Here is a 19,815-nt window from a genome sequence, read left to right on the forward strand (position 1 = left end):
AAATAAGGGGACCCCTTCTTCTGACTGGAACTAGCTTGTAAAGGCGCCTGAAAGGAGGCTGATGTGGGGGAATATCATTAAAAAGACCTACTTGTCATTTGCCTCCCACGCAGTCATTCTTAGGGGCGATCGATGCATTTGAAAAGATTACACGCATAAGCCTCCATTTCAGGCTAGTTCCAGTCCAATACCGAGAATACGAATATGGTCTATTGTCTATGATGAATTTGTCAGGATTTTTCAAGCTGCGTTGATCGCGACGCAATTTCTGACAATAAGCAATTAAAGAAAGACAATTTCAGGTTTGGAAACATTTTCGTCTCCCAAAACTTTTTGCTGTAGTCTATCCATTCTACGTGTAGTCCAGAAGGTGACCAGACAATATAGTCGCACTATTTGTACCTGATAAAGTGAAGGTGGCCTTGCACTTGATAGATATGATGGTGATTCTTTTTCAGTTGAAGTTTCCCAGCCGAGATCACTTCGTCTCAAGCAGAGAGTAACCATACCCCTCTTTCCTTACCGCAGAATATGGGCACTTTTCTTCAGTTAGTCCTTTGGCGACACCATTGATAACAACTACACCATCAGGAGGAGCGCAAAGTAGCCATGCTCTTTACAATAAAAAAAGCCCGGCAGTATTCTTCAATAGCAATTTCCTCGTGGTCTTTAAAAGAATCACTGCAAAGAATCACTCGAGATAGACTTTGGGTAAATATTTCTTTGACTAATCTTGTTCATGGAGTTGGTTTTTAGTGCAGAACGCACTATTGTGATGGTTTGGTGGGTTGGCGTCTGCTAAACCCCTAAACCACTAAGCCACTAAACCGCTAACGCGGTGTAAACTTTTAATCACTAATTAATTAATTAATATCAAATAATTAATTATTTCTGTAAAGGGGGAGGGGATGGAGAAATCCTGACCTTGTGCCCTTGGTAAAACGGGGAGTATATTTACGACACTTACAATTGAAGAACTCAAGGTATATATTTGTTTCCGAAAGCACTATGCTCTCATTGTGGTACAATTCTCTCTGGAACAAAATATTTTGTGCTAAACGCATGCGCAGATCAGTCTACATCACGAACATTGCGTGTTTCTTCTGCAGAAGGATTCGTGTAGACTCCGTGGCGCCAAGTTAAAACGACAAATTCAGTAATTGAATTAAACACTAAGGCGTCATAGTGGTTCATGTGAAATAATTCTTGATATGGCAACGCTGTTTTCTTAGAAAAGGTGATCTAGCATCTCATAATCAATTGATAATATCTGTGTTATAATCAATGTCGCCTTGTTTGCAGAAAATAAATCACGTTACCATATCATCATGTTACATCCGTTTTCGACAAAAACAAAAGTGTAATGTTACGTAATGTTACATGTTTTTGACAAAAACAAAAGTATCTCGTTTGCTGTTTCTCGTTTGCTGAAATTCAAGCTATCGAAATTTAAAATAACAGGGACGTGTTTAGAAATTTTGTATTAAAGCCTAACGTGGTGTGCTTTTCAATGCGGTAGAATTCCTGTAGAATCCGTGGCGTTAATTTAATTAAACTTAAACATCACAGCGATCTGCGAGAAAAACAACAGTATCATATTACATCCGTCACTTTCTTTCCTTTGATTTGTTCTCCATCGGTTGAACTAATCTCCGTTTTATTTTGTAAAACCTCTTCCTCGTTGTTTGAACATGCTTTCGTGACGGTTCCGACATTTCTTGAAAGAAATCTTCACACGTGCTTTTCGGCTTCATGCTTGAGTGAGCGTGTGACGTGTTCACCAGACCGTGGCGAGAGCATGATCTGGCGCACAAAATGCTTTAGCGATAATTTCGGGGAAAAAGCCGCAATCTTTAGCGACAATTTTGGGGGGGGGAAAGTCGCAATTTCGACATTTTATGCTTTGTAATTCATAGTTTGTGCTCTGCTCGTGCACTGTTCTGAAAATTTGTGTCTAAATGCTGAAGGAGACAATGCGGTATGATTCTTGTAGAATCCGTGGCGTTAATTTAGTTAGACTTAAACGCATCACAGCAGTCTAAGAGAAAAACAAAGGTATCATATTACAAACCTTTCGACGAAAAGCACAAATATCACATTTGCTGCTTCAATACTGAACTGAAAGGTGAACTCATTTGACTTATTCTCAAGCGAAATTACCCTGGAAAATTATTATCATGCTGTCGATTGATTGACCATAATGCATTCTGCACTGTCCTTTGAGTCTCTGAGCCTTCTTTTGCAAAGCTTCCCCGAGATGCCGTAAGCCTCTGCTTTCACATTTTGTGCCAAATTGAACAATCACTTTGCCGCCTTGTCTCGACCTCTATCTTGTTTATTTCATCGGCAGACAAATTGATTCGTTCGGTTTTCTCCGGGCACATTTTATGTAGCTTGTCAGTCTCCATTTCCACCTGCTGAGCGTTGTCTTCATAGTCGCTTTGAGAGCACGCACTGGTTGCCAGGGTCGCTTTAGATTTTCTCCGGTTTTCTCTTTTCCGCATCTTCTCAATATTGTTACCATAGCATTCCAGCACTGTGCCTGGTTTCTCACCAATGATCCAATCCCATTTTTTTTTTTTTGCCAACCTGCTCCGTGTCGATAGGAAAGTCTCGATTCATAACATCTAAATGTGAGAGAAAATGATGCAATTAGTGAATTTTGTTACCTGTATATGGAAGACCATTGTCGACGATGTGGCGCTAGTGTCTTCTACAAGAGATCAACTACAGCGAAAATCATCAGACCTCTCGATCGGTTGCTGCCAAACAACTGGGCTTGAACATGATCAGCAGGAAGAAGACCAGGACAATGCAGCTTACAGATACACCATTACCAGTGAATTGGAGAATGAAGATTTGGAAGAAGTAGAGAAATTTACCTACCTGGGAAGTGTTATGACAAAAAGCAATGCCACGGTTAAGAACATTACCAACCGTCTCTAGAATGCCAAATCATCATTTGTCCAATTGAATAAAGTATGGAGGTCACCAAACATCAGTAAAAAAACAAGATAAAGATCTATAACAGCAATGTCTTGTCAGTGCTACTGTATGGTGCAGAATGCTGGAAGGTTACACAAAGAGACAGCCAGAGTCCGTCAGGTTTCCACACATCATGCCTGAGAAGGATATGCAGGATATATTGGCACCAGAAGATCACAAACAAGAAACTCTATCACAGGACACGACAACGGGTCATAAAGCAAAGAAGATGGAGGTGGCTTGGGCATGTTAGCAGGAAAGACCGAGATAGCATAACCAGACTGCCTTAAGGTGGACCTCAGATAGCAGAAGAAGGAAGAAAGGACGTCCACGAGAGACTTGGAGGAGGACGATCGAGGCAGAAATGAAAACGGCAGGAAACACGTAGAAAGAACTTGAGAAGGCAGCCATGGAAAGGGAGCAATGGAAATCTCTGGTCTCAGCCTTATGTGCCTCTTAGGCGCGAAGTTATCATATGCCTATTCCTGTGGAGCTGGCGAGTGTAGGGTCTCTTACCTATTGAATCAGAATAATAATTTCAACTCCTTCAACTGAAGAAAAATTTCGCAACCTCGGAAATAAAATTAATAATAAAAAGCTAAATTACAAATAAGCTCTTCACCCAGTCTGTTCACAATATAGCGTGAAAAACTGACTCTTGGCATGTTTGTTAACTAATATTGTGTCATCGCCAAGAACGCGACAAGGAAAAACACAAAAAGAAAGGAAAATAAAAAGGTTTTGCAATTTCCTTTTCCTGTGTATAAAAAAAAAAAAATTGAAAATTGCTTTGCTTTCGAATGATACGCTAGCTTATCCACGATTTTACAAAAATAAATCTAGCTAAGCTTATCTATGTTAAGGTGTAGAAAGTGTAAATGTTTAATTTTAGGGAGTTGATAATAAAATGCAGTCTAACTAAAGAACTTGCGAAATCGTGGAAATATTTTGAATTTTCCAGATAATGCGTAATGCGTCGGAGCTTATCGCCGTGACGTCATGAGTCAAGGTAAAACCAAACTGGCTCATGATTGGCTGCGGTCAACACACCTCAACATGCTGCACTTCCTGTGAAATACGAACTTCGAGTCAGAGACACTGCTGAAGAACAAGAACGCGCTGAATTGCGAGAATTTTTAAAAAGAAAAAACGACTTATTCTTAAAAAGAAAATTCAGAGCTAATCAGTTAGTAATTATTCTGTGAAATATCGACGCGAAGAAAGGAAAAGAACCGCCTTCGTTCCGCCATTTTGTTTAAAAATGGCGGCATCGTCGCTGGAGTGTATCAGGGCGCTCCTTGTTTGTGGCCTCATCTCTTGTGCTTTTCTTGTTTTAACGGCTCCAGGTATGTATATTACTGTTTTATCAAACAAGATTGCCTTTGTCTTCACGTACATGTGAGATGACGATATTTATGAAAAAAAAAAATACAATTTTGAGTTAAATACATGTGCATGCATGTAGAAATTAAGTTTACAACTTCACCATACGTTAGGTAAACGTTCATCGTTGCGAAGAAACAAATTTAAATATTATTCCAAACCTATTTCATCGTTTAACGTGGGAGATCTGTACTGTAATGTCTGTATTATTGTAAAAGGAAAACATAAGCTTTACATAACGGCTATATAGCGTCGATCAATATGAACAAGTCAGAATGTCATTTAGGTCTCTGTTTGAGCGATAACATCGATGTTGACAATCATTCCAATCTTGGGTTTGTTCCGCAGGTTCAGGCAAGCGGGAATTTTATCTTGTGATTCATTCTGCCCAGTTGTAAATGTGAATTTTTTTTTAAAAAAAAATCCATCTGTTAGTGGAAATAATAAGCATTTTGTTCATATTTTGTGGTCTTGAAATGTAAGAATTTACTAGCTTGCCCACCCTTTTGGCCTTTGGACTAAAAATAATAAGCTTAAAGTATTTCTACTTCCTTTCCGTTCGGATTTTCTTGGAGCAGATAAGAGAGATTTTTATTTCGAGCCACTCCTGCTGTACACATGTCAGAAAACGTAGACACCATGTTGTTTTACACTGTGATTTGACTGAAAGTATTTAAAAATCAACAAGTCTTTTGTTTTGCAAAATTATGCATGCATCCTTGTTGTTCTGGGAAAACTTACTTCAGTTGTTAAGTTAATCAGTATAAGATTAACGTGCCCTGCTGTTAATAACAAGAAAGTAGTTAAATCTATTTTGCTAAGAGTCTGAACAGTTGAATAGGGTTACATCTCTTCCAAAAAGACAACCTGTCTTATGGCCAATTATTCTCTGTCAATTTCGCGGTTTAAGGAGGCTCACAATAGTTTTTAGGTCGCTTGAGGCCTGGGTCCAAACCTCGCGAATCACGCGCGTAACTCGCGGGATTTTTCGGCCATGAAAAAGACAAACAAACATGGCGGCACGTAAATTTTTTGTCGAAGTCTATTTTTATCAGTTTTTAGAGAAAATCGCGTTTTCACGACATTTTTAGTCGCAAAGAGTCTTTATTGTTACTATTAGGTGAAGAAAAAAATGTTCGCCGATCAGCATACATGGTGCCGAGGAGAAAATTTATGTACGCGCTGCGATCGATCAATTAGATCCCGGAGTACAGTAGACTTCCAACCAAACCTACGAAATTCCCGAAACTAAAGCATGCAATAAACGTTTACTTCTCTATCTTTCCTTGGGCGGCTTTGTCTGTGGCTTTAGTTTAGTTCATTTATAAACAGCACTTTGATTTACAGGTCAGCTTAACTGATAACGCCGTGACGTAATGAGTCAAGGTAAAACCAAACTGGCTCCTGATTGGCTGAGGTCAACACACCTAAACATACTGCACTTCCTGTGAAATACGAACTTCGAGTCAGAGACACTGCTGAAGAACAAGAACGCCCTGAATTGCGAGAATTTTTAAAAAGAAAAAAACGACTTATTCGTAAAAAGAAAATTCAGAGCTAATCAGTTAGTATTTATTCTGTGAAATATCGACGCGGAGAAAGGAAAAGAACTGCCTTCGTCCACCATTTTGTTTAAAAATGGCAGCATCGTCGCTGGAGTGTATCAGGGCGCTCCTTGCTTGTAGCCTCGTGTCTTGTGCTTTTCTTGTTTTAACGGCTCCAGGTATGTATATCACTGTTTAATCAAACAAGATTGCCTTTGTCTTCACGTACATGTGAGATGACGATATTTATGAAAAAAAATATACAATTTTGAGTTAAATAAATGTGCATGCATGTAGAAATTAAGTTTACAACTTCACCATACGTTAGGTAAACGTTCATCGTTGCGAAGAAACAAATTTAAATATTATTCCAAACCTATTTCATCGTTCATCTGTACTGTCTGTATTAATTATTGTGAAGGAAATCACAAGCTTTACATAACGGCTATATAGCGTCGATCAATATGAACAAGTCAGAATGTCATTTAGGTCTCTGTTTGAGCGATAACATCGATGTTGACAATCATTCCAATCTTGGGTTTGTTCCGCAGGTTCAGGCAAGCGGGAATTTTATCTTGTGATTCATTCTGCCCAGTTGTAAATGTGAATTTTTTTTAAAAAAAATCCATCTGTCAGTGGAAATAATAAGCATTTTGTTCATATTTTGTGGTCTTGAAATGTAAGAATTTACTAGCTTGCCCACCCTTTTGGCCTTTTGACTAAAAATAAGCTTAAAGTAAGCTTATTTCTACTTCCTTTCCGTTCGGATTTTCTTGGAGCAGATAAGAGAGATTTTTCTTTCGAGCCACTCCTGTTGTACACATGTCAGAAAACGTAGACACCATGTTGTTTTACACTGTGATTTGACTGAAAGTGTTTAAAAATCAGCAAGTCTTTTGTTTTGCAAAATTATGCATGCATCCTTGTTGTTCTGGGAAGACTTACTTCAGTTGTTAAGTTAATTATAAGATTAACGTGCCCTGCTGTTAATAACAAGAAAGTAGTTAAATCTATTTTGCTAAGAGTCTGAACAGTTGAATAGGGTTACATCTCTTCCAAAAAAGACAACCTGTCTTATGGCCAATTATTCTCTGTCAATTTCGCGGTTTAAGGAGGCTCGCAATAGTTTTAAGGTCGCTTGAGGCCTGGGTCCAAACCTCGCGAATCACGCGCGTAACTCGCGGGATTTTTCGGCCATGAAAAAGACAAACAAACATGGCGGCACGTAAATTTTTTGTCGAAGTCTATTTTTATCCAGTTTTCAGAGAAAATCGCGTTTTCACGACATTTTTAGTCGCAAAGAGTCTTTATTGTTACTATTAGGTGAAGAAAAAAATGTTCGCCGATCAGCATACATGGTGCCGAGGAGAAAATTTTATGTACGCGCTGCGATCGATCAACTAGATCCCGGAGTAGACTTCCAACCAAACCTACGAAATTCCCGAAACTAAAGCATGCAATATACGTTTACTTCTCTATCTTTCCTTGGGCGGCTTTGTCTGTGGCTTTAGTTTAGTTCATTTATAAACAGCACTTTGATTTACAGGTCAACTTAACTGATAAATATGAAAACGAGCAAGCGACTCTTCTAAGCAAATCGAGGGCGTATTGGCCAGCGGACAACGTTTACACATGCGAAAGATGGGATCTTGTAAAGGCCAGATTTTAAAACGCACGTGGGTCACGCGTGACTTTTCTTGAAACGCAAAGTAATTTAACTGAAAAACAAGTCCGGTGACCCCACTTTTTTAATTCAAAATTAGGTAATGTGGCCTGAGAGAAAACTACAGGTGAAATTTAAAAAAAATTCTCTGGACCGGATTTTTAGCCAGTCAAAAATTACGGTTTTGAGTAATTACATAAAATCTGCTCCAGAGAATTTTTTTAAACTCTTTATAATTGCTCCCCTTTTTATGTAGAATTGGATAAAATTCAGAAAAATAGGGGTCACCGAGTTATTTTTTGCGCTATTACCGTTAGAAGCTCCATGATGGCTCCTATTTACACCCATATCCTGTTGCTATTGTAACAGGTGATGACGTCATATGATTTCGGTTCACTGGCGATCAAGCTACTAGCTATTCCCAAGAAATTGTAAAAAGAAATGTTATTTCCTTTTATTGAATCCCTTAAATGTAAAAGTGCTAGAAATCCTTAAAACTATTGTGAGCCCCCTTAAGCCAGTTTTGAGTATAAGTAAATAAGTACTTTATTTTAAAAACACATATCACCAATGAGCCCAGGCCTCGTTGGCTACATGCGGCTACATTCCTATTTTTCCCCATTTTTTGCGAGTTGTCCGTCAAGAAATTACGGTGATCTCGGTCTTTAGGAGAAAACGAAAACTTTTTGTGGTCTTAGAAGAACAAAATATTGCAGTTTGTAGGATGTTTGACCCCCTATAATAGACCCTCTTATTCAAGACAGGTTGCGCTAAAACTTCTCAAAATTTTTCTTGCTCTCTAATTATATGAAAGCAAAATAGTTCTGTCCCTCACAAATCTTTTGTGTTGCCAATCAAGGTTGCACTAGAAAAATATGATGTGGAAAAACTATGTTAAGGGTGTACTGTACAATGACCAATTTACTCTGTGATGCACGCTGAGAGGGAATCATGGTAGTTGTAAACATCTTTGCCGAGTCTAACCTATGTTTTGATGAATACAACTACCCCATTTTCCTGCAGGCGCACCTCCTAGACAGTGTTCTCTTTATCAGGCGGTAACCCTTACCGGTAGAATTAATCGCTTGTAACACAACTCTTTACCGCCTAGGGCCGCTAACAAATCTCGAAAATTCAACAGGTAAATAACAAAGTAACACCACTCGTTTCACCTTCGTAGTCATGATCGAAAATATAAAATAACAGATTGAGAATAAACAGCAACAAATGTAATATTCATTTACGAATTTGCGCTAGTATTCAATATTCTTTATTTCCATTTTCTTTCCGATTCTCTGAGGGCTGATACCTATCGAAGAAAGAGCAAGCTTTGCTTGTCTTTCTCACTTCTCGACAAGTGCACTGCACGTCTGTTGTTGCACAGTTTCTATGATGAATCCCACAATGAACAGCAGCAATCCTTAATTGCTGTCCTTTCACTTTGTTCGTTGAAAATGAAAACAATTACAAAGGCAAAGAGGTAACAAATAATTTCAGAAGTGAGAGATATTACTTACATATAATAGTTTAGTTTTCAAAAACATGCAAAATGCAGAGAATAGTTGATTGTTTAGTTGACCGTAGCTGACGCGTGGTGAAGACAAAGGCAGCTTTTGTTGTCTTCTCATTCTTCTCATAATTTCGTAAGTATTTAAAAAGCAAAATCCAGACAACAGGTTAAAAGAAGCATTGAGAATACAACTTTTCAACAATGCTGTCATGAATGTTGAGTATTTGAAGCAAAAAAAAAAAAAAAAGAGCTGCAGCAATTCGTAGCAGAGACGAAACAGGACCATCGATTTTTTCAAGTAGAACGTCATGTAAGGGACAGCAAATGTATCCCCTTAAAACAACAGAAGATAATCTTATGCAATTTATCTTAGGCTGTATAGCAGGCAAAAGAGGTCTGCAAGGCCATAATAAAGTTGTCATGAAATAAAATTCGACCAGCATTTCAATTTTGGATAACATTCTGTTCCATGTACCCGTAGGTAAACTAGAAAATGGCTGGGATTTACCAGAATTTTTTTTAACAGTTTGAAAAGTTTTCTTACCTGCTGTGCTGATTACTAGGGAAAACACTGCATAGAGGGAATCAGGCATTGGCAGTCCAGACCACCTTATTTTGTTTATGGAGTCAGTTCTGCAAATTAACTTTCTCTCTCACTGTACACTGTAATTTGTAACTGTTTTTCTACTCATCAATGTTTGTTGACTGTAGGTGCTGGGGCGCTGAAATTTCTCAATCCACCAGCCATTGTATTGCAGGGCTTCTTGGGCTTAAACATCGATATAAACTGCACAACTGATAATCCAAATGCTACAGTCTCCCTCTTGCACACCAAAAATTTCGTAACTTGGACTGAAAGAACTGTCGAGCCAAATAAACTAATTTTGAATGGACAAGTTTTCACCCTGCTGTACCTAGTTGTTGGTGATGGTGGAAGGTATAACTGCAAAGCAACAGCTGGAAGCCAAACTATTCGCTGGCCAATGTCCTCTGGCTACATGATACTTCAGTCAGGTGAGCAAATTACACAAAATCAGCTGATTTTTGCCTCTCACTGGTCAACTATCAACAGCGGATAGAAACTGAGAGCGAATCTAATTATTATTTTTTAGCACAACCAAAAGAGACCAATCTGTTTAACAAAAAAAAAAAAAAAATCAGGGAAAGTGGATTAGTTTTGGCTTGCACTTGGTCCGGGGCAGCCTTATACCACACCCCACCCCCCTCCTCCCCAGTCTCACCCCACTCCATTTAATATTACAGTTTTGCTTCAAACGCTCCTTTAATTGTTTTGGCGTTTTAAGACCCTCCTCCTGCAAGGAATTCCAATTGATGACCCTTAGTGTGACCTTTGTGGTTTGGATATTTTCTTGAACCACACATTCCACAAACACTCTTTGGATGTGATAACAGTTATTATAAACACGCTTGCCAAAAAATCAGTCACAAAATAAATTTATTTTAAAACAAAAATTTTATTGATCTTGCTTTGCTTTTATCACGAGAAGTGTACATGTAAGCCATACAGTAGTTAAAAATTGTCTTACATGTGCATGGATGCTGCTGAATTGTGTCTCTGTTGATGCCCAACTGAAGAAAAGGCAGTATTCTACAACATGTACATTGCCAAAATATTTTTATTAGCAACAAAATAATATTGCTGTTGAAGGATGTGATCATGCTGTTGAGAAATATAATAAAGATTGACAACTTTTCTGTACATTACAAACAAGATGGTGTCCAAACGAGCTCTTGGCCTCTGCTGCCCAGCCCACTACTCCAGCTACATGTATCTTGCCTACTAATTTGAAACATTTTGACTTGGCTGTATGAATACATAGATTCACTATATATGTATATTATACATGTACAGTACATGTTTGTGTGCACAATTATTTACATTTTTATCATTAATTTTTTGCAGTGTGATGTGACTTTTGCAGTACTGCTTACAAATGTTCATGGTGTGCTGCAATTGCTATAATTTTTATAATTAAACAATGTGTCGTTACTTTTTTTACTTTATAGGAGCATTGCCAAAGCATTTCCAATTGGTCCCTAACATTGCACTGATTCTGTTGCGAGGAGGAGATGGACAAATTTTGTGTGAAGCTCAAGGTACCACAGTTAGCAAGCTTCAGTGGAAAAAGATAACTGCCTCAGGAGAGGAAAATGTCCCAGACAGTAAGGTCACTAATGCTGTTGATACGACCAAAAATTTAGTGAAGGCTATTCTAAAGATTACAAATGCTCAAACCCAAGATGCTGGTGAATACAAATGTGTGCTGACGGCCTATAGCAAGACGGATCATAGGCTGATAAGTATACGAGTTGATGGTAAGTTTGTGTTATGTGAATAGACACTTTTACAGTTGCCTGCCAAGTGACCTGGCCTTGGAATGGTAGTGAGGCTGGAGGTGACCTGTCACTGCTTTTGTTGTGTAAATCATGTTGTTCTGCCGCTAACCAGTCATCATTTACATAATAAAGCAGAGAGGTTTGTATCAATGCAAGGTTACCTCCAGCCTCACTACCATTCAAAAGCTAGGTCGCTTTGCAGGCAGCTGTAAAATGGACTATTGTAGAAGGTCATAGACAGAAAGATCAATTGTTCAACTTAGCATGCATGCAAACGGGCACCATGGATGTTGAATTAGGGATGCTGCTAAGGGCCAGCTGCTAGTTTAAATTCACCGGCTAAGGGAGAACTTAAATCTGGCTGAAAATTCAGACAAAAAGAAAGACCTGGGTAAACTTTTAGAGCTGTAAGCCAGAGAAGCCAGCTGGACTTGATAATGAGCCAGCTTAGTGTTTTTTTTTTATCTACGTATTTTTACAACCCTGGTGAATGTGACAAAATAGCCGGCTTTGTTTAAGCCTGCTGTTGTAAATACAAAATGTTGTGGTTTAATTTTTATTTTTTATTTTCGTTTGTTTCAGATCAAGATGATCATAAGGAGACAATGAAAAAATGAAAATCAAACCAGTTTGAAAAATTTTAAACCAAAGATAAATTTACCTCCATTTGCATTGATATAGGATGTCAAATTAGAAAACAACTGTACATAGATGTTTAAAAAATAATATCCATCAATCAAAGTTTGAAGGGGTTTTCTGTGTCGTTTGAGCTATCACGAAAGTGAATTGGTGATAAATAAATTTTATTCTGTGGCCAAAATCCTTAACGTTTTTTTTTAAATTGACAGGTGCAGATTAAACCCTTTTGTAGCTAAGTTGTCATAAAGGGCTTTCTCTAAACCATCGGAATACACACATAGAAGGTGTCGGCGTGAGGTGCTGGGATCAAATCCTCCTCCCTGCCACTAGATAGATTTGTGTTTGGTTGTCCTGAATTTAACTCCTCTACGCTTTGTAAATAGCCAACTAGCCAGATCCTGCCAGTTGAGTTTTTTATAATTTGTTTTTTTTTTTATATTTTTTTTTTTCTGGTTTTTTTCCCCGCCCTTTTTTTTTTTTTTTTTTTTTTTTTTTTTTTTTTTTTTTTTTTTTTTTTTTTTTTTTTTTTTTTTTTTATAATATTTTTTTTTTTTTTTTTTCTCTTCCTCTCTTTTTTTTTTTTTTTCATTTTAGGGGCGCACAAAAAATAGTAGACCTCCAAAATCCGATGTACACTGGTACAGGAATGGCAGGAAGTTAGATGTCACAAAGTGTACAGGTCCAGATGACAAAAGCTGCGAAAAGATTATCTATGAGGTTTATGAAGTAAATGTAAAACCAGCATTACATACCACTTTCACTGAACAAGTTCTTAAAATACGCAGTGCAGTGTATCCCAGAGATCACGGGAAGTTTGAGTGTATAGCAACGAATGGTGTTGATCCATCTGCTAAGTTGGCTTTTGATCTGGATGTGCAAGGTACAGTACCACTCAGAAATAAGTGTCCATCACACACGCACCGTATACGCACATATGCATACGCACAAGTCATAATATTATCATATGCACGTATGCATACGCACATACGCATACGCACATATGCAGTTTTTTGTCATTCATTGCTCTTGGTTTTCATTGTGTTGTATTGTTGGAGAAAACAAATGAAATATCTTTGCCAGAAAATTATAAAACAGCGCTGTTCGATCAAGTAGTGCAAAATTTACATATATAAACAGGCTATCGTATTTTAAATCTAACTCACATTAGCGATTTCTATATTTTGACAAGACTTGTTTGCTAATGGATTGTCTAAGACAACTACCGAAAGAATCATATCTTTGGTTCTATTTGGCATGAATTGCCGATTCAAACAGTCAAATGATTTCAATAATATTGAAGGTTATATGATGCGCCATGAACATTCATCGTGTTTATTAACTTTTTTTGTAATGTATGTTACAGGTCAAAATAAGCTAGATCTGTCCTTTTTTTGACCAAGGTTTTTTTTACCCAGATTTAATTTGTTTGTAACCTACATGTAGTGCTTTTTTATCAGATCTCCCCTCCCTTGCTGTCTCTGTAACCCCCCTTTACTATCTGTACTTACCCTCCACTACTTGAGTTGTATCATCTAAATGGACTCTGAAAGGCAGACACCTCTCTTAGACAGACAGTTTGGGCTGGTCCCCATGGTGACCATCTTAGAGAGAGTTGACTGTACCTAGTATTGCACTGCACATCCTTTCAGTGTACCAATAATATTTGTCCAATTAATTTGAATTCTTGGCACCAAAATTGGCTTGGCAAAATCTGCAGGACTTTTACATACCTGTGATCTCTGCATTAGAAAACGTTCTTGCCAATAATGCCCAGTTTGAGAAACTGGGTTTAAAATACCCACATAAATGCGTAGAAATTTGAGTGAAAAAATTGTAGGAGAATTTTGTCTCTACCTCCTTTGCCTCCTTGATGACATGAACTAGTTTCCGGTTTGAATGATGCTTTTTGGAAATTCTTGAACTACAACCAAGCGCATTGGAAGGCCAACAACTGCAGCAAAAAGATAACAAAAGAAGAAAATTAAAGCACTGAAAAAAAAAATACTAAAAAAACCTAAAAGCCTAAAGTGGGGCACTTCCTGACCCATCAACCATCTCCAAATTGACTAGTGAACAGAAAGGCATGCCTTCATGTTGCAAGTGGTGTTTTCAGTATGGGGGAGCTAATGACAAGTCATAAGCTATTAACTTCAACCAAAAGAAAATTTCAAAATAGCCAAAAAACATGCCTTTTTCAAAAATCTTTGGGAGTCAATGGGTTTAGAACGAGCTCTTACTGTAGTTGGAAGAAAAGAAAACCAATTTATTGTTTGTTTTCTTGTTTCCTGTTATAGCTGCACCAGTACTTAACAAAAGGTCAGATACAGTGTTAGCTATTGACGGCGCGGGAGCAGAGGTGTCTTGCTTAGTAGACAAGAGCAACCCCTTGCCGACATTCACATGGCAATACCAAAATTTGGATTGTCCAGATGCTGATTCCTGTCTGCCAGATGAAAATCAGTGGAAATCTGTTCCTGGAAATCTGATGATCACCCCCACAAACACACCAACAAATAAAAGTGTGGTGCAAGTTGAAAAAGACCAGCTAGCATCTTTCTATCGGTGCAAAGCAGTGAACACTGTAGGAAATGATGCTTTTGTCATCAAACTTGTTCGCCTTGGTAAGAAGTTGTCTTACTACTGTATTCATTGACGAGAATAGAGCCATACTGTACATATCACTTCATTTAACAATATATGTTATTACAAGACTCTATGCTTCTGAAGGGTTTTCTGTGATCACATATTATTTTGTCACTTAACAATAATGTTGTTATAAGACATCATGCTTCTGAAGGGTTTTCTGTGACTTCCTATTCACAAGAAGTCAATCGATCTTTGGATTGTGTCAAGAAGAATAATATAGTATCACATAGTATCACAACAATGGCTTTCCAAACAATGTGCAACATTGTTTGCAAATTCACTTTGAATAAATTTACAGTTCTGAATTATTTAATAACCTTGTTGAATTAACCTTGCAAATTTTTTTTCTACTGTACCCGCAGTTAATTGTAGTACTAAAATAATTGTATTTAAAAGTTGAGAGTGATGTTGAATAAATAAAATTTAAAATATTTCAATCAACAGCAAAAGCCAAGAAATTGACAGAGTTTGACGCCAACAGTAAAACACAGTTTAATGAAGAGTCTACCTTGCGACTTGTCTGCTTTGACCGGTGTGGTATATTCTGCCCTGTTGCTCACTTCACAAAAGGTGGCGAAAAACTTTCCCATGAAAATGATGCACGTGTGAATGTCACAATATCACAGAGTCCAACATCTGCGGAAAACAGGCTTGTGTTAACCGTCAAGAACTTGACGCTGAATGATTCAGAAAGCTACAGATGTGTATCAAGTGCCAAGCCAGACAAATATGACGAAGTCAATGTCACCATTCACAGTAAGTGGTCCCATGTCATAACTGTTGGTATAACATTGTACAAAGTAAACTTGCATGTGAATTGAACATTACACGACTAATCAAGTGATAATCTAAGTGCCACTTTGAAATGGGACCGTGAAGGATGGAGGACGTTTCTGGGTAGCCTTATGATCCAGTTAGAGGAGCAAAGAGGATGAATTAAGGAAGGACTTTGAAATGAGAGAGAACTTCATACTGTGAGCTGATGCTTGCAGTTGCAGGACGCATCTTGCATTTGAACCTAGTAAATGACCCAGCTCACCCCGAGTCTCTCATAGCTCAGTTGGTTAGAGTGCCCAACCTGTATATGGGAGGCCATGGGTTTGATTCCTGTCAGAGACTCAGATTTTTTTTCTCCCATGCTCCCATAACATTTTACTTTATCGACTCTGCGGTAATAAAGTTTAGTAAGTGATCAAAGAGACTACTGTACTTAGGTCGAGGTCAATATGTTATACAGTGTACCTGTACTTCAAAAAGTCATTGAAAATAAAAATTAGCTTGCGAGCCTCAGGAAGCATAGGCATTTAACCCGCAAAGGTTACCTTATTGTTATATTGTTATATGACCGTTTTTTTCTTTAGAGCAGTGGGTTGGGCAATTGCCTAAAACACAGCAGGTGTCAACCAAGCCCTAGCGCATGTCCCTCTTAAGTAATTTATGTTAAGCTTCCATATAGTCACCCGACCATATAATCGCCCGGATTTTTCCATAACAATATCCTTGTAAACTGTATTGTATTGTATTTAGCAATTATTGGATGTGGCTGAGTATGATATGAAAAATTATGCAGATCGAGGAGGGTGTTATCCGCTGAAGCCGAAAGGCTGAGGCGGATAGCACCCTCCGAGATCTGCATAATTCTTCATATCATACGAAAACCGAATTCAATAATTGTTTTATTATTCATTCAAAATATTTCCAGAGCTCCAAATGCACAAAATGAATTCAATAGGGTTTTGACAGTAGGCAAAGAACACAAATACACAACAACGTTCGCTTTTAAATTTGATTTAAACTTCAAAAACTCGATTACCTTCATTAAATTTCTTGTCCTTTATAATGTCGATATTTAGCACTTGCTTGAAGTGTCTATTGAAGCTAAATCTGATGACACAAAGCGATGTTTTTGCGATCGAGTACAGGTTTCCATCGTTCTTGCTTACTTCGACGTAGAATTTTCGAAAAAAACCGCTCCAAGTCCTCCGCTGTGTCTGGATCAGGGATTTTTTCCTCTTGAAGATACGCTTTCAAAATCGATCGACTCTCCTTCGTTGTTTTTTTCCGTGTTTTGACTTTCCTTGTCTTCTAATAACTAAAATATTTAACCTCTTCGTAATGCTCAAATCTAGCGGCCAACCTGCTCGGCAGCAAAGCCGTTCAGTTACGTGACGTCAGCAATCCTTGGGAACAAGGTTGCGATCGGATAATCATCCTTGGGAACAAGGTTGCGATCCAATAATTTTTGATATTTGGACTATTGACGTCATTTCCAGTAATTGGAATTTCTTCCAATTGTGGTCGGCGCTAGCCGGCTAGTTGGAATTAGCCGGGAATCGAAAGCCAACCAGAAACAAAGAAATATTTGTCTGCCCTGCCCTGCCCTGCCCTACTTCTTGCTAAAATTCAGCTGACTTCACATCTGTTACTATTATTAGGTATAGGAAGCGTTAATCCATGTCATGGGAGCTCCTGCTACTTTATTTCGACCGCAGAAGAAGGGCGCTCATGGAATAACAACCGAAACACGTGTCAAGACAAAGGTGGTGACCTAGTTTCCATAGAAACCTTAGCGGAATGGCAGTTTATTAACGGAGAGATTCAAAAGAAATATATTGGAGTACCCAATGAATGGCATATTGGTTTGCATAAGGTGGGAGGAGTTTGGAAGTGGATAAATAATAGCCCATTTAGCCTAGCAAGCAAATGGCAATCGTCACATGGAGAGCCTTCTGGTGACGGAGATGTGGCTGTCATATCAAAGGATTACCCGCCCACTCATCAAGGCGAATTTAATGACCTTGCAAGGACGCGAAAGAGAGCTTTTATTTGCGAGTTATCCACAGGTAAGATATTATCGTCTTATTAAAAAAAAAAAAAACGTATCGGTTAAATATCTAGGGGCCAGATCTTCCCAGCTTTCCTATGAGGCCACCGAAAGGTGTCTGATCGGATCTTTCAGAAACACACCAACCCGACTTTGAATCGCTGATTAGGCATAAATTGATTGTGCTCGACAACTTTTGAGCAACTTTTAGCGTTTTTAGCAACTTTTTTGTAGTACCAGCAACCTAGGGCAACTTTTGCCTTCCTTGGCAACTTTGAGCAACATATTGATATTAAACCGATCCAAACCATAAAATGTCGTTTCATATCGAAGGATTTTATTAAAACTGGTTTTATCAAAACTGTTTTTATTAAAACTAAGGATATACAAAAAAATGACAATAAAATAACACTTGCTTTACGCACGCGAAATCTGGACAGCGACTTTCTATCTAACGGGAGCTTAAATCCAGCGGTTACTCGCTGCAACATAGAGCCTGTCGCCGGCCATCTTGGTATTTAAAGTAGGAGTAATAGACGCTGGGGCAACTCTAAAGGCCTGGCTAAACTAGGAAACATGGTTGCGGAAACATTGTTGCCGACGCAAATGTTTCCCAGTTTAGCCACGCGGGAAACATTTGTTGCGGAACAGATTTTGCTTCAGGGAAACAAAAAATGTTTCTGACTCAAGTCAAAAACATTTTTGCTTCCTGGACACAAATTTTGTTCCCGAAACATATGTTGCCCAGTTTAGCCACCATGGAAGCAATGTTGACTAGCTTGTGCGCATGCGTGACACTTTGTTTTAGGAACATTGTTTCCTAGTTTAGCCACCCGAGCAGCAAAACATTTTTCTTGCTTCCAGTCCCGCTAATTTAGCCACCTAGGAAACATGACAAGGAACAATGTTTCCGCAACAATGCTTCCTAGTTTAGCCAGGCCTTTAGAAAACCTGCAAGCGCTCAATTTCTAGAAAGCGTAAAATTCACTCTAGAGAGCAAGCAGCTTTTCTAAATTTTGGTGGCAACTCAACTTTTCCTGAATTTACCGGCACAATCTATTCATGCCTATCGCTGATACTGCTCTGTTTCATGACGATCGGGCAAGATGCCTAGCCCAAAAATTTTGCTAGATATTGAATAGATTTTCCAAAAGAAAAGATTTGTTGACATCGGTGTTACTATAGCAACGAAACGACGACGTTATGGATTTTGTATACAGTCGAAGCTCTCGTAAGCGGAAACCCTCGGGACGCGAAAAAAGTGTCCGTAACTGGAGCTGACCGCTTACAAGAATGGTTTTCGTAGGCGGCCATTAGAGGTGTGGGGGAACGATGGCCGCTTACTGTAGCTTACCCAGCTAACAATAACCAGACGGACGTGGATGACGACAAAACAAACACTGAAATATGGTGCTGTAATTACTGTAAACTCATTGTTACGAGGGCGATGTGAAGTTGACAGATAAAAACAGGATACAGAGGTTGTGAATACACTCTTTTTTTTATAAGAATAAAGTTTTTCCGACCCAGCCTGAATATTCTTTTTTTCTGTCATTTTAGGCTGAAAATTTCTATGAACTTCTTAGAAAATACCGTTTGACATCTCCGTTTTAGCAAGTATTGGGTAACCAATTACAAGTGTTTGGTGTCCAGATTGATCGTGTTACATTGTGCACATGTACCATTGCTTTTCGTTGCAGCCTGGCCGTTTTGGCTTTAAACAAAGCATTCCTAAAGAGATAAAGTGACGGAAATGAAAATACCTGATTTTTTCAACTAAACTATATTCTTTCAAAATCCAGCCTCGGATTTATTCTGAGAATTTCTTAAAAATTCGCAAATTTCAGCCTCGATATTCTTATAAACTAGATTCTTATAAAATAAAAAGACTAGGATTTTCTTTGGGGTGTCCGCTTGCGGGAGCTTAAAAACAAAGAAAATGTCTAAGTCGTAATAATCTGCAAAAGTGTCCGCGGCCGCTTACGAGAATGTAAAAATACAGAGTTTGTATGGGAGTTAAAACAGGGTTTCGTAAAAGGCGGCCGTTAGTAGAGCTTGCCGCTTACGAGAGTGGCCGTTAAGAGAGCTTCGACTGTATCAGAAGTTTGCTAAACATTGAGACCTTAACTTTTAAAATAATAATTCAATTTCCCCCGTAAGTTCAACAGCGGAAAGTTTGAAACACTTCTATAGGAGCGTTTTCTAAAATTGATTGATTGTATATTTTAAAGCAAACATTACAAAGATCTTCCTTTTTTTTTGT

At 38.3% G+C, this 19,815-nt stretch overlaps 1 protein-coding gene across 3 annotated transcripts in view; it reads left to right on the plus strand.

Moving 5' to 3' along the window:
• The first annotated feature begins 4,047 nt into the window (after positions 1–4,047).
• LOC144655381 (hemicentin-1-like) overlaps positions 4,048–19,815 on the plus strand; it is a 52,398-nt gene continuing 36,630 nt past the window's right edge. For 2 of the 3 annotated variants that reach the window (XR_013571082.1, XM_078515626.1), the window contains exons 1-7: positions 5,790–6,091; positions 9,797–10,099; positions 11,114–11,432; positions 12,697–12,962; positions 14,377–14,703; positions 15,173–15,484; positions 17,164–17,571. Coding sequence is in view for 2 of the 3 variants with exons in the window: in XM_078515626.1 (XP_078371752.1) it covers positions 6,007–6,091; positions 9,797–10,099; positions 11,114–11,432; positions 12,697–12,962; positions 14,377–14,703; positions 15,173–15,484; positions 17,164–17,571 (2,020 nt within the window). In the remaining variant the exon portion in view is untranslated. Of the gene's footprint in view, positions 4,332–5,789; positions 6,092–9,796; positions 10,100–11,113; positions 11,433–12,696; positions 12,963–14,376; positions 14,704–15,172; positions 15,485–17,163; positions 17,572–19,815 lie in introns of those variants that run through there. The other variant, XM_078515627.1, reaches the window with a different exon arrangement.

The sequence above is a fragment of the Oculina patagonica genome, chromosome 5, assembly GCF_052425735.1.
Source record: "Oculina patagonica isolate OP01 chromosome 5, crgOcupat, whole genome shotgun sequence".
NCBI classification, from domain to species: domain Eukaryota; kingdom Metazoa; phylum Cnidaria; class Anthozoa; order Scleractinia; family Oculinidae; genus Oculina; species Oculina patagonica.